Source organism: Mus caroli, chromosome 6 (genome assembly GCF_900094665.2).
Source record: "Mus caroli chromosome 6, CAROLI_EIJ_v1.1, whole genome shotgun sequence".
In the NCBI taxonomy this organism is placed as follows: domain Eukaryota; kingdom Metazoa; phylum Chordata; class Mammalia; order Rodentia; family Muridae; genus Mus; species Mus caroli.
Window position 1 is genome coordinate 13624042 of NC_034575.1, and position 11089 is coordinate 13635130.

The window sequence follows — 11089 nt, forward strand, 5'->3', positions numbered from 1 at the left end:
CTGCCTCTGCCTCCGGAGTGCTGGGATTAAAGGCGTGAGCCACCACGCCCGGCTCAATTAGGTTATCTTATAGTGGTTAAGAGCAAATATTTGTTTATCTCATCCAGTTTCTGCTTCCTGTCCAAAGACACGGATAACAATATTTGTTTCTCCTGTTATTCCTGCCACGCTGCCACCTAAACAGTCCTACCTCATCCATAAATCTGAACATAGACATTGAAGCAGCTTAGACCTAGGGTGAACTACCCTGGCCCAGGAGTTAAACTTGTGGTCTAGCCCTGAGCTCTGTACCAACTCTTGGTGAGTGCTCAGGGGACTTCAGTTCCCTCATCCACCAAACAGGTCTTTGAAAGTGACTGAAGACTAGACTTCTGTAGACTATGAGGTTCATCAGTATGAAAGGATAGGGTGTTTCTTTAGTTCTCTTACTCAGCCAGTACAAAACAAGGAGGCTTTAAAGCTAGTTTTAAAATTGGCTCCAAAAGAGAGTACCCCTGAATTTAGGAGAATTCAGCCCATCATGTCTGGTGAATTGTTTTCATGGAGTATCTGAGAGAAGATAAGATTGGTATCAATGCTCAAGTATTCAAGATGCTATTGCTATACGGGATGAACAAACTGGCAGGTGGCACCTCTTGCCTGGATGCTACACTATCCAGAAGGACCATAAGATACTTGACTCAGTACACTGCTCAAAACAATGGGTAGACTTCTTGAGCATGGCTGTGGGAAAGAAGGTGGGGCCTGGGTGGGCGTCTCAGCCCAATTGGTGGTATTCTTTAAAACAAGTGGTCCTGGGTCAGAGAGTCAGTGGGAAGCTCTGATTGCACAGCATTTAATCAACTAAGAGATCTTAAGAGAAGCTCTGTCTCAGTGAGTCACGAGAGCACAGGGTCCTCAGCTGAGCAGGGTAGCAGGCCATACCTTCCTTCCAGCTCTGTTGTTGTGAAGGTTCATCAGGGCTCTGGCATCCTTGCCTTTCCTCTCCTTGGCATCTACAAAGGCACGGGCAAACTTGATCCCGTAGTCAATATTGTCACTGCAGCCACCCCAGTCAAAGGTGCCTTTGCTGTCCTTGGCACTTCCTTTCTTCTTTGGATCACAGGAGCAGGACTTTAATTCTCCTTGGCTACAGGCCCTGGTGATGGCAAATACAACGCCAGCTGAAGAGATGGCGTAAACAAAGGCCGATTCCCGACTACCTGAAACAAAAATGCCTTTCTTAAAAGCGGTCAGAGAGCGTCTCTCCAAGTGTCCTGCATAGCTTTCCTATGGCGAATTGCTTGGTATTTCACCGCCTAAGGTTCTTTGCTAGATTCCAGGCGGTTTCTTTAATATGAATCCTTTTCTTCTAGTGGAGGATTTAGTCCATTGAAATGTCTATTGGTCAACTCTTTCTTAATACAGAATAGAAAAGATAAAAGATAGCCTTGCTCCTAGTTTCAGCAAACCACCTTTACCCCCAAACTCTAGATGTCACAGAAGAGCAGATCGGGTGCCAGCCACCTTAGTTTCTCCATCTGTAAAACCTTCTGAATTCTACAGTTCTATCATTCATTCCATCGTAACATTTAGAAGTCATGATAGCACAGCTTGGGGGAAAAACTGTCAAGACGGACATTATTGGATGTGATTGTAGTCTTGGCTACTCTAGAGGATGGGGTGAAAGACTGCTTGAACCTAAAAGTTGAAGGCCACAACAAACAAATGCACTCCCAAACCTTGAGGCATTATTGAGGACACGAAGGCAAGTTTAACTTACAGGCAACGGACTGCTGAAATCTAGGAAATATTGGGGCTAGGGTGGGAAGAGAGTTCAGTCAGCCGCCAGCCCCTGGCAGGAACACTGGACAGCTGGCTTGCCATCAGCTTTCAGGAGTAATTGAAAGATTGTTGAAGGCGATACGCAATATCCTTGAGTTGCCCACTGTGTCTAACTACTGGGGTGATTTTCCTTTCCTCTGGAACACCTGCACTAATCATTGGTATCGGGTCAGAGACAGTGAAAAGCTTTTGCTTTGGTTTTTCTGGAAGGAAACAAATTTACCGCCTATAATTAGACTTGGGCAAGAACCCTTTGGGGGCTTTCTTAGACTTGTTCTTTATTAGAGAGCAGCGTACTTTCACTTACAGGCTGAGAGGGACATATTTCAGTGCAATAACTACATTAAATTATTTTAATAATCTGTAGTAACTCATAACACGGTGTTGTGGTGGAGTGACAGATATAAGGCTCTTTAGGGTCTGGGTGCACCTCATTTTTCAAGTGGAACTGTATTTCATTGTTACTAGCATGGCCTTTTATTAATGGTTGCTGCAGCAAATATATTAACAATCAAAATAGAAGCCGGGCGAGCGAATGCCAAGGCAAGGCAGAAAGCAGAGAAGCGTTTGGCAATTCAATCTGTCAAGACCAGTGTGACTTTTTGAACCACACAGCTGGGAGAACAGCCTACTTTTCCGCATGGAAGCCTTGCTCATTTCCATGTGCCACTCACTGCTACAGCTTACTGTGCATCCCTTGCAAGATGTGCTTTGCTCGTCTCTTTATTAAAAATCTACACAATGTTAAATGGCACTTACCTCAGCTATCCAGGAGTCTCTCTCTCCAAATCTCTAGCCCATCAAAAAGGTGGACTATTATTTCTAGGGATAATCACTTAGATGGAGATTTGCCTCAGGTAGCAAGTTATGCCGTTGAGACTCTGGTCTCAAGGTCTGTGGGCTCATAAGTCCCAGCTAATGCGGTAAGACTCAAACATGGGTGAAAAAGAACACTGAGAGGTGGTGACTAATCTGGCTTAATTTTACCTGCTGGCTTTTAGAGAAATAATACCTTCACTATATTTTCATTCTTATCATTTTGAAACAGTCATTGCTGATAGTTGTCTGTTTCATCATTGAAAGTCAAGCTCGGGATTTGTAATCCAATATCCATATTTATAGATAGCATACATGAGAAATAATCATACACACTTAATGTATTTACCACTTGTCTTAGAGTTCGAGTGAGAAATTTTGTTAAGTGAGGAAAAGCACAGAAGATGTGGATCATAGTGTGTTAGGGACACACGTATTTTGAAAGCACTAGAGAGGTTTTTGAGATGCAAAATCATCCCCCTGTAACTGGTAAACAATCACAGTGACTTGTTGACTCATCCAAATAAACCAGTAGTTTTCTATAATTCTAAAAAAAAAATTCCAAAGGAAATTTTATTATTTGTTATTAGTCAAACACATTCCTTAATAATATTTACTTAAATAAAAATGTTGCACATGACTTTTTTGTTTTGCCTCCAGATGTTGCGGTAACATGTAGATATCGATTTGAGATGTTTTCAATTAAGTGTTTTAGATGATTCACTAAAGTGTTATGTGTGAAATAGTAGCACATTGCAAGAGCTGGCTTCATAACAAAACAAAATTTGATCATGGGCTTCTTAGAAAAACCGATTCGTTTTCAGGTCATCACAATTGAAATTAAATCCTAATCTAAATGCTGATATGAATGCTTCCTGGTGTGCTACTGTTGAAACTTCTGTCCTTTTTAGGATTGTGATGAATCAGCAATGTCAACTGGGTGGGCAGGCAGGGTTTGCTTCATTTGGGAGGATTTTACCTGGGACGATAAAGCCCTGAACTAGAGTTTCTTGAGGGTCATGGCTAACCCTTAAAAAACAAACAAACAACAAAAACAAAACCACTTTTTTTTTTTATCTTCTATCTACTGTCTTGTTTTCCTTTTGTCTTTTCCTCTTGAAACTTGCAAGGATGAACTCCAATCTCCCTTTGTTTTTAAACCTATTCTAGAATTTCAGAGTATCTACTTAAAAGACTGTTTGGGTTTTCCCTCTACCTGTGAAAGAATAAATTCCAAATGTTTAAAGAAGTTATTCTGTTTTACTCTGGAACTCCTGGGCACATGTGGCCAGCATTCTCTACTTCCCTGTAATCATGGGGGGTTTTAGTAGCAATGATTACCTCCCTCCATCAATCTACCTTTCATCTTATCTTCCCTGATCATCAAAAGGTACATCTAGGTTTGTAACAGAGAGAATTCTTCACAACCCTAGATTGAAATTTCCCTCTCAGTAATTAACTGTAACAAGTCTTTGGATCACTTCATTGGAATTTCATGATTATTTCCAGGCTGGTAGCCCAAATTCAGCCCCTCTGCAAACCAAACCAGAATCATCACTGACAGTCTCTGGGATCTACAGAGATGTCTGGAAAGAAGTTGGCTTTCTGTGAAGGGTGGGAAGAAATCGTGTGGTGTGAGGCTTTTAAGCTTTGAGCATCCCAGAAAGTGCTCAGTATCAGCTCTAGGAAGTCCCAGCTGGAATCCCTTCTTTACCCGAGGCCTCAGACTAAGTCAGTTTGCTCAGTGTTCTTCTGGTACCATCTCTTCTCTCGGAGTAACCCTGTAAAGTATTCTATGAATGAATCCTCAGCTTTGGGGGAGGTGCCATCTTTTGGATCATTTATTGAAGCTGGTACCTCTTAGGTCAGCATTATGGCTCAGCAAGAAAGGGCTGAGTTGACTCTATAGAACCATCAGTGAAAAGCAAGAACTAAATCCTGAGCCCTGTCTCCTCCCCTCCATATGCCCCAACCCTGCCCAGTACTAATAATACATTTTAAAAATTTAAATTGCTTCCTTTCATCTGTGATCTCAAGGCTGTTTTTTTGTACCCCTCCATAAGCAAAGGAATTCACGGATCTACAGGTTAACCTTGTATAAATGAGAAGCCTCACAAAGTTAAACTAGAAAGTATTGATCTATTTTAATGAGTAAAAACCTACAACCAATAGAGTCTATGGTGAATTGCCATGGGCATTTGCAAATTTTCATTGACAAGGTCCAGCACTAATTGATTTACTGGTGAACTACCCTAGGAGAAGTCTTAAAATTCCACGAGGCTGACATTTGCTATTACCCTTTCAAAAATTTGCGATGTCATATCGAAACTCTAAAAAGAATGCATAAGAGTATATTTCTTAAACGAGAGAAATAAATTGCAGAATATCACACAAATTAACTTTAGGGAGACTCTTAAGAGTGAGAGGACTACGCCCTTGGGGGATTTTAGAGGCATTCATTTATGCATTTGGCCTCATAAAACCCGAGGGCTACGTGGATGACATGACAGAAACACCCTCTGCTAAGCATTTCCAAGTGCACGGCCTGGATGATTTTCTTGGGAATGGGAGGGATTTGGGTGGGCAAAAACAAGTGTAAAGTTTTCTGTTTCTGTGTTTACATGTAAATCGTTGTATTTCTAGTCTAATCTCCCAGTAACGAATGGGCAGGGTTATTTCTTGTAGAAGGCTTCTCTCTCACCAGTTGAGTGGACGAGTATTACTTCAAAGTAAAAATTGATTTTAATTCATTTTCTCGATTATATGCTAATAGATCACTAGCTTTAATTTTCTTTTGATATCCAGACACTTAATGACTCTTAATTACCTAATTAAGAAAATGTTAAGTCTCCAAGAGAAGTAGAAATCTCCATATTTAAAATCGTTAGTCCTCTTTCATAAATATTTTTACTGTCTAAAATGTAGCTGGAAAAGCAATAATAGGTTCTCGCTACAAGTTTACCTAGTCAGTCTTCGTAACAAATGAATGGGACCTACACCACACGGGCACCAATCAGAGTACAAATAGTACAGGCTAGTCCCTGCCCTTGTGGAATTTACATTCTACGGAAAATACTGAACAGAGTGCCATTAAGAAGTGGGGGGGTGGGGGGGCGGCTTTGAGTACAGGTGCAGGGAGGGCCAGGAGAAGGAGACTCACTTCGGAGGAGGACCCGGCCAAAGAGGCTGTGATCTCTGTCCAGGGTGTTGCAGTTCCAGCGATGCTGGCGGAACTGGTGCTGGCACTCTGCAGTCCACTCAGCCACACCCAGGCCAATGGCACGCATCACATCTGGGTGTCGGTGGCACAGCTGACGCTGCCGGCTCACCAGGCCTGGCACATTGTCACACATCACCCTGGAGGAGCCACCTGTAGCTCTCATGTACCTGGAAGAGACCAACAGGAAGGCAAAGTTGATGTTAACAGACGGGCCAGACGTGGTGCTCCCCGGGAGATTAGCCCTACAGCACTATTTGAGGATGAATTGCTTATTCCCTGGTAACATTAGAAGGCAGGGGTTATTTGATTGTCATTCAGTGCAGAAACAGGCAAGGGGAGCACGGCCAATGACGGGGTCAAAGCTACCCTCCAATACAGTGGACGATTATCTCCCAGAGCTGGGGCCACCAAATGATGCCTTGGACAGGGAGGCAGAGACAGTAGCATTGTGAAAATGGGGGCTTGAAGGGGGTGGGGCAACACATCTCTCTGTGTTTGGGAGAACACAGAGAGAATTTCAAAGACATTGCTTTCAGTGAAGCCATATGTCTGTCTTTGGCTTTGGGGGAAGCTGATCTTTAGAAGTTCCTCACTCCCATTTGTTGATCCTAAATGTCTTCAAACCCTGCCAGCATGTATCCTCTTAGCACCTGCTGGGATCTAATGCTACATTCTTCTTACAAACATAATGTCCTTTCCATATTTAAAAAAAAAAAAACAAACCTCAAAATGGTTTCCTTTTCTGGCTCTCTCTCTCTCTCTCTTTTTTTTTTGGCATTTATAGAAACTTTTGGGGAGAAAAAAAATCTTTTCTATTGTTATCACCAGCACTAAATATTTGAAAAAAAATCAGCATTATAGCTCCATAAAGTATTTTTTGAAAAGAAACTTTAACAAAAAAAATTACATCATCATCTCTAGGCAGATGTTCTCCATTCGTTGTGAGAGGTTTAGAAAGGTACCTTTTATACAACCCAAGTTGCCATAGGTATCTTTTGAAAGTGACCAAATAAGGAGAATATCTTTTTTTTGCATTCCCATTTTTTATATAATCATAAAATCATTGCAGCTGTGACTCAAAAAAATATATTTAAGTGACAGCTGAGAGACAGTGTGACAAAATGCCCAGCGGTAAATAATGTTTATACACACGTGGAAACAGAAATAATCATTTTATTGAAAAATGATCAGTCTGATAAGTCAATCTTTTATCCTGTGTCAGCAAGGTGAAGCCTAAAGGCCTTCCTGTTCAACGAGCTTAGAAAGGAGCTGACCCCCCACCCCCTCTTACCATCAGGGCTTTCCTGTTTCTCTCAGGGACTCTGGAATCTAAATAGTCCATTGATTTTGTCCTGTACTGTATTTGGTTAAGATCCTTACCGTTGTCACACACAAAAGCGCGCGAGTGTGTGTGTATGTGTGTGTGTGTAGCCAATCTTTCTGAATTGTTATCAGAATACTTTAATATCTGATCTGGAACTTTATGTACAAGAAAGTCTCAGAGCTCAGAACTCCATCTCTTTTCCAAGTCAGAAAGTTGAGAGATGGAGGCGATTTCTAGATTGGCAGAGTGTACGCATAGTAAATCACATATCCGCATATAGAGACAGCAGCAGTTACACTTTAGGGAGACAGTTTTGAGCAGGGTAGCATAATGGGCACCTCAGTCCCAGTAGCTTTACATCTAGGCAATAGTCTTTACCTGGAGGCTGGTTCACTAGGGTGAAGCACGAGGAATGCGGAAGGCCGGGAAAGAATACAAAATCACAGGCTTAAGGTTCTACAACTCCAACAGCCTGGACTGAGTTCTCTTGAGGCAGTTTTTGAAGTCGTGGGTGTGGGGGGTGGCAGTTGTAGTTTTCAAGGTGAATTCACACACACACACACACACACACACACACACACACACACACACACTGCTAGAAGTTACAGCTCAGGCTAGCACATTTCTCAGTGGAATAAGGTATTGGCTGCTTTTGCTGTCACTCATCTGGCTCCAAACAACCGAACATTAAATCCCTCATTTGTGGGGCATGTGAATTGTTTTGGAGTTGTCAAAGCAAAAATGGGTTTTTGAGAAAAGCAAAGGGGCTCAGCTTAGGATGCTGTGATAAGACATGGTTGGTCCAGAATCCACAACTGCCTGGACTGGGAATCAGCCAGGGAGGGTCTCTACGACCAGTAGGGTCCCCACTCCCATCTCCAAAAATCCATCAGCACCGCGCCCATATGCGGGGACTTACCACCATGAAGAGCTGACCTCAGGGGTGAGCCAGGTCAAGAGCAGAGGGAGCCAGAGCCAGATTCCACCGAGAGGGACGTTCATATTAACCCCCTTGCGTCTACATCAGGTCAGACTCCGTGTGCGGGCGCCATGCGTGCCCGGAGCAGAAGCGCTCAGCTCCGGGAGCGCCTCGTCACGGCTGCCGGCGCCTCTGCGCCCCCGCCCCCCCGCCGCTCGCGTCTGCGGCTAGTGGTGAGACTCACTGATAAAGTTTCAAAAGACGAGCCCAGCGAGCGATAAAGGGCAGCCCGGGCCGCCTCGCCCACAGCCAATTCCCCAAGCACTGCGAGCGCAGGCAGCCCCGAGCTCTGCTTGCCTCCCGCGCACCCTGTCCTTTCTGTTCCTCTCCAGGCGCAGCTAAAGAAGGGGGCGCCTACGCCGGGCGGGGGCGTAGGGGGCACTGGGTTTTATTGAGGAGTGGAAGAAACGATGGCAAGAGCTATCTCCGGGTTAGGAGGGGCAGAGGAGGTGGACAAACCTCGGAGTGGCCCGGAACAACATAGAGGCAAAAGCACCTTTTGAGAAGTTCCTAGCCAAATACACAGTATGTTAGGGCCACCACCGGAACCTAGGCTCCACTTTGTCAAGGCTAACAGTTTCTGCTAAACTGAAGTCCCTGATCGAGCAAGATCGTGTGTAAGGGATGGGCGGGGTGAGGAGATAATTGCCCACAGGATAAAAGAAACCAAAAATGATTTCCAACTCATTGCTTTGAGCGCTGGGAGATACTCATGGGAACTGGGATCTGCCATGTCTGACCACTCAGTGTCTGACTAGGTTGAGAAGGAAAGCCTAGGCCCCGAAAATGAAGACCTATGGCCCCGATCCTGTGTGCCATACATGAAGGGAGTAGGGGAGAGGGGCTGGGACCCAGGAGATCTCAAGCAACAGTTTCAGTCTAAGCGCCCTTGGGAAGATGCGGCTTTTACGCACACACAGCTCCTCCTTACGCTGTTGAGGGAGTGCAATAGATGACAGAGGGGCTCATAGGCAGTCAGGTATCTATCTGCTCCCTGGCTTGGACTGCATCTCTCCAGGCAGGGTGTCCAACCTGTGCGTCTGGCTGAAGTACAGTGAAAATACAGTGACGCGGGACCTCGGACCTGGGTCCCTACAGAGTAGAGATGGGGCTTGGGCCCAAGGGTGGAGCATCTTGAACAGCAACTGGCTCGAAGCCTTGTGGTTTATCACCGGAAAGGACAGACCAGGAACTTACAGCGACCTTGAACTGTTCCATTGCTCTTTTCCTGGGGCGCCCCCCACCCCACTACCCAGGAGTGTGCCCGGGGGAATGGGGAGTATGAAGGGGTTGTATGGTCATTGTATATAGAGCAGGCACGCGGATAGGAAGGATAACGGTACTCCCCACCCCATCCGCATCTTCCACCTCTTGGGCCAGGATTCGCCAGAACGTCAGCTATGGCCCAGCACCGAGCAAGCAAGCGGTGAGAGGCTGGACGAGGCACAGCCCAGAGATGCCAAAAACCTGAAAGATGCTGTCATCGCCACCCCCTTCCCCCTCGCTGTCCATGGCAGGTCCGGCCCCTCCCAGGCTGACCCAGATACATCCCCTTTTGGGTCCGGAAAGGGAGGAGAGGGAAACAAGCACCGCGCCACCCACGACTCGGGAAGAGCAGGGCTCCGCGCCAGAGCTGCTCCATATCACTGGGCTGCGACCCAGGGGAAGTTCTGCTTCGTCTTCGCTGGGCGAGGGAGGGGGTGAGCTAGGCTCTGAGTAGGAGCGCGCGCTGACTGGGGAGGGCCGGGATCGCTCCCAACAGCATTACCTCCTGCACCTCAATTTATGGTCACCAGCTTCTTCCTGAAGGAAGCAGAGAAAAGAGCTAAAACTTATCTTCACCCGCTGCCGCCATTCTCCTAAGTTTGTTGAAGTCCTGAAGTTTCACTTCTAGCAGTAACTGAAACCAGGCAATAGATGCGATTTTAGGGGAAGGTAGGCAGGTTACATGCTTCAACTGTGGACAATGAAAACGTTAACCACTTTTGAAACTCCAGCTCACAAGTCCCACCCGTCCCAGCACGTCCTGTCCTCACAGCTCAAGGGCTGTTAGAAACACATAGAGTGTGACCATAGTTTAGGATCCCTTCCTCTCCGCCCAGGGAATTATATGGCCAGGAGACCTGCCCTTCAGTGGATGGTGAGGCCAATGGAATGACCTAAACCTGAAACAGGCCTCCTAGAAAAGGGATGGACCATTCTTAGAGCCAATTAAATTCTCCCCAAAGAGCTTCACGAGGAAGCGCCACATGCCTTGCTGAGTACAGATCAGTTTTGGTCAAAGGCAAAAGGCTAAAAAAGTTCAAGAAAGGCTAAACCCAGATGTGCAAAAAGGCCCACCCAAACACCCCTTCTGACCTGTCTGGAGGCAGTCTGGACCAGATGACTGGTCTCTTCCAGATCTGTGATTCCACTTCTCTCCCTACTCCACCCCTAGCCACTGATGACCCATTACATAGTCCCATACAGCATCTCTTCCTACTGAGAGGCTCCTGCCTCTCGTGTCTTAAGCATCTAGTCTCTTAAATGCCCTTGGACAGGTAGTTGGAAAAAATGTTCACGGCAAGCAGGAGGAAAGGCGAGCCTTTCTTTTGTCATCAGCTATGACCATAGCAAAGACGAGTTGACAAATAAATGGCAGGGTACTTTTCATACGTCACTCCGGTTACAGCAGAGGGTGAGGGAAGAAAAGGCAGGATTCGGAGTGCTTTATATCTATCAATTCAATGTTCGAGTTTCGTATTTCTTTAATAAGAAATCTCAGAATTGACCATAAAATTTACTACAATATACAGAACCCACCCTCCCCCCACTTAAAAAAAAGATTAATGTTAGTTTGCTTATAACTTCAGTATGGCATCTTAGCCAAATGAGTCAGTCTATTTTCTTAGTTAGACCCATTGTTTGTCTAATCTCCCAGGGCAGA

General features: G+C 45.3%; 1 protein-coding gene across 1 annotated transcript in view; it reads right to left on the reverse strand.

Annotated features, from left to right (window-relative positions):
• Positions 1–8484, reverse strand: part of Wnt2 (Wnt family member 2) — a 41512-nt gene extending 33028 nt beyond the window's left edge. The window contains exons 1-3 of the mRNA XM_021164957.1: positions 8104–8484; positions 5801–6027; positions 925–1202 (exon numbers count right to left, since the gene is read on the reverse strand). Of these exons, the coding sequence (XP_021020616.1) occupies positions 925–1202; positions 5801–6027; positions 8104–8186 (588 nt within the window). The 5' untranslated portion in view covers positions 8187–8484. The remainder of the gene's footprint in view (positions 1–924; positions 1203–5800; positions 6028–8103) is intronic.
• Positions 8485–11089: the final 2605 nt, after the last annotated feature.